The 3,346-nt window shown below is 61.1% G+C and overlaps 1 protein-coding gene across 1 annotated transcript in view; it reads left to right on the top strand.

Annotated features, from left to right (window-relative positions):
- Positions 1 to 1,169: 1,169 nt before the first annotated feature.
- Positions 1,170 to 3,346, top strand: part of PEX16 (peroxisomal biogenesis factor 16) — a gene marked incomplete in the record, with an annotated part of 7,817 nt that continues 5,640 nt past the window's right edge. The window contains 4 exon segments of the mRNA XM_027775404.1: positions 1,170 to 1,622; positions 1,826 to 1,861; positions 2,661 to 2,737; positions 3,104 to 3,237. Coding sequence (XP_027631205.1) covers positions 1,511 to 1,622; positions 1,826 to 1,861; positions 2,661 to 2,737; positions 3,104 to 3,237 — 359 coding nt within the window.

The raw sequence follows: 3,346 nt of genomic DNA, 5'->3' as shown, positions 1-3,346 counted from the left end.
GCATTACTTATTTAATTTTATTTATTCATTCATTTAATTTGACCAGAGAGAGACAGAGAGCAAGAGAGAGAAAGTGAGAAAGCAAGCCACCAGGTCCGGGACTCGGACCGCGGTTGGCCATATGGGAACGTCCAGCGCCTTAACCAGCACACCACTGCTGGTCCCCCAGACTAGGCATTTTTAAACCCTCATCCAGAGACGCTATCTGGTGGGGGAATTAGGTAAAATCACGTATTCCTGGGAGTAAACGAAGGCACACAAGTAAAACGGTGCTCTGCAATGTTGACCCAAGGCACGGGTTCCAGTTTGGAGGAAGCTGTTGTGGACGACACATGTACCCTTGATGGGGGCTGGCTGAAGCTGCGGTTGGATTATGGCACGAGACCCTGCTGGGGGTGCTGTCTCTCTCTCTCTCGCTCTCGCTCACGGAAGAATAATAACAACACAACGTATTATTACACTGTGGTTATTGTAAATCTGTGGGCCCTACCCCGGTCACAAGTTCTCACCCATGCTTTTACAGCCAATCAGCGTACCTCCTCGGGGCGCCAGTTCCCTCTACCTCTGGCCACTGCTCTCCTGTCCCCACTCCTCCCAGCCATTCAGAGGGGATCTCCCAGGAATCGTTCCCACCCCTTGGGGCACAACTGAAGACCCGGAGATGCATCAGAGAGTCTGAGAGAGCTCGGAGATGGATCCTGAGTTCAAGGACCGAGTTAGCCCGCAAACCCTTTTACAGATAGGGAAACCCAAGGCCCAGAGAAGGGAAACTTCCCACCCTGAGCGCAGAGCAGAAGCCCGGGCCAGGGTCTTCGCGGAGGTGGGAATGCAGGTGCGCGCTCTTCGCAGGCACAGGGCTTGCGGAACCAGTGCCAAAGCCCGACACTGTGCTGGTAGGGAAGGCTGGCCTTACGGCCTCGTTTCCCACACCTCTCCGGTGGGGCACAAGAGACGGAGCGCCTGGCCAAACAGCCTCCGCTGCACGGTCCGCTCGTCTTTACACTTCACAGCCTCCGGGTCTGATCGAGGCGCAGATCAGACTACCTGCGTGCCCTTTAAGAGCCAGGCCTCCCGTTCGAGCTTCTCGGCGTTCTACTGGGAAGACTCGGGGCTCCTGATCCCTTCTCTAGAATAAACTGTTCGGACTGCGGCGGCGCTGTCCCGGAGCCCGGACTGCGCAGGCGCCAGGGCCCCGACCCGGAAGACGGCACAGTGGGCGCCCCGCGGCGCTGGCCAGCTCGGGGGCGGAGGGCGTGTTAGCCAATGATTTGAAGGAGCGGCGAGGGCGGGCTGAGGCCCGCAGTTGCTAAGCGCTACCTGAGGGGGAGGTGACTTATGCAATGGGGGAAGGTTGGTCCTGGGGCTTCTCCCGTCGCTCTCCCTCCGGCCCGCGGAAGTCGAGCAGACGAGAGGCGGGCCTAAGGCCGGAAGCAGGAAGGAGGGCGCAGGAAGCGGCGCGCCGCAGCCCGGCGTACTGTCGGTCAGTGGGGCTGTCGGTGCTGAGGGCAGGATGGAGAAGCTGCGGCTGCTGGGCCTCCGCTACCAGGAGTACGTGACTCGTCACCCGGCCGCCACCGCCCAGCTGGAGACGGCAGTGCGGGGCCTCAGCTACCTGCTGGCAGGTGCCACCCTGACCTTTGACCCACCCCTTCGGGGCCCTGACCTATGACCCCAGTGGTTCTAGTCCCTGCGGAGTCAGGGTATCGCCGTGCTTGAGAAGTAGCGTCCGCGTCCCCGGAGGGCGTTGGGAGGGGACGTCGAGGGACCCGCAGCCGCAAGGTGAGACAGGAGCTCACCGACGCCGCCTTCTGTACTTTCTCCCCAGGTCGCTTCGCCGACTCTCACGAGCTGTCAGAGCTGGGTGAGCCGGACTCTGGGGTGGGCGGGGGCAGCCTGGGCCCCGGAGGGCTTCCCAGAGGGGATGACCACTGACTCGAGGTCCTAGGCTGCCCGTTAGATTATCTGTGCCGTGACTCGAGTCGTGCAAAGGCCAGTTGTCCATCCCTCCATGTCCGGTAGTGGAGATGCGCCTGGGGACCTTGACTGAGTGCTCACTACCGGTCAGACGCTGGGCTAAGCACCTTACCCGCCTTTGCCCCATAATCTCCGTGTAATCATAAGAGGTGGGTTAGTTGCTGTTCCCAGTGTCCAGTTCCAGTTATGGGAACAGAGGTTCAGTGAGGTTAGGCGACAGCTGCTGATGATCCCCAAGCCAAGATCCCAAACTAGAGCGCCCAGATGCCTGGCTCTGGCCCGCTGCCTCAGTAAGGTGCCCCGTGAGTCCTGCGGTGCGGGCCCTGAAAGCACAAGCTGGGTTTTGAAAGATGAGATGGCACAGACTTTGGGGAAGAGGCAGAGACCGGGAGCTGGGGCCGCACATCCGTGGCTGTTTGAAGCATGCTGGCATTCGGGGCAGCTGGGTCACTGGTGCCATCTGGCAGGGCAGTAGCTGGTTGTCCACCCTCCTTTCTTGGCCCAGCTGCCCTGATAGCCACACTGGGGAATGTGGTGTACTGAGGGTGGGTGGAGAGGCAGGCTGGTTTCCACATAGCGCGGGGGTGGCTGAGCTCTGCAGGTGATAGGTGGTCCCTGGGGCTCTGGGGAGAAGGTGAGGGTGGAGTGTGCAGCGCTCACCTCTCAAGGCCACACTTCTCCCCTAGTGTACTCTGCCTCCAACCTGCTCGTGCTGCTCAACGACAGCATCCTACGGAAGGAGCTTCGGAAAAAGCTGCCGGTGGTGAGAGTGCTGCCGGGAGCAGAGGGAGGGGAGCAGCAGGACTCAGGGGTAGTCACAGCTAGGCACCTGTGCAGCACACGTGGCCTCCTAGAGTGTGAGACAGGCCTGCGTCCGACGAGCCTCACACCACCCCATTAGGTGAGGTGTGGAAGTGCTCATGTCCCCACGCAGAGGAAAAGGCTGAGCGTCAGATGCACAGGGGTCTGTCCCACGCCCACCCAGCCTGTTAGTGCTGGAGATGGCGTTTGACTTCAGGCCTGCACACTCAGGCCTGGAAAGGGAAAGCCACATCGCTCAGAGGAGCCCCTGTGGTGGGAGGGCCTGGGACTGGGGAGCCTCCTGACCTCTTGGCTGGGCTTCTTGTAGTCGCTGTCCCAGCAGAAGTTGCTGACATGGCTGAGCGTGCTGGAGTGCGTGGAGGTGTTTATGGAGATGGGCGCTTCCAAGGTGTGGGGTGAAGTGGGCCGCTGGCTGGTCATCGCACTCATCCAGCTGGCCAAGTAGGTCGGGGCTGGGTGGGGTGACCCAGCCCAACTGTTCACCCCTGCTGGCCTTGCTGCTAGCCGCCTCCCCGCAACCCTGCCGTACTCCCCAACCCAGGGCGGTACT

Source organism: Tupaia chinensis, unplaced genomic scaffold (assembly GCF_000334495.1).
Source record: "Tupaia chinensis unplaced genomic scaffold, TupChi_1.0 Scaffold000561_1, whole genome shotgun sequence".
NCBI classification, from domain to species: Eukaryota; Metazoa; Chordata; class Mammalia; order Scandentia; family Tupaiidae; genus Tupaia; species Tupaia belangeri.
Note: the sequence above shows the minus strand (reverse complement) of the source record. Positions and strands in the feature narration are given on the sequence as shown.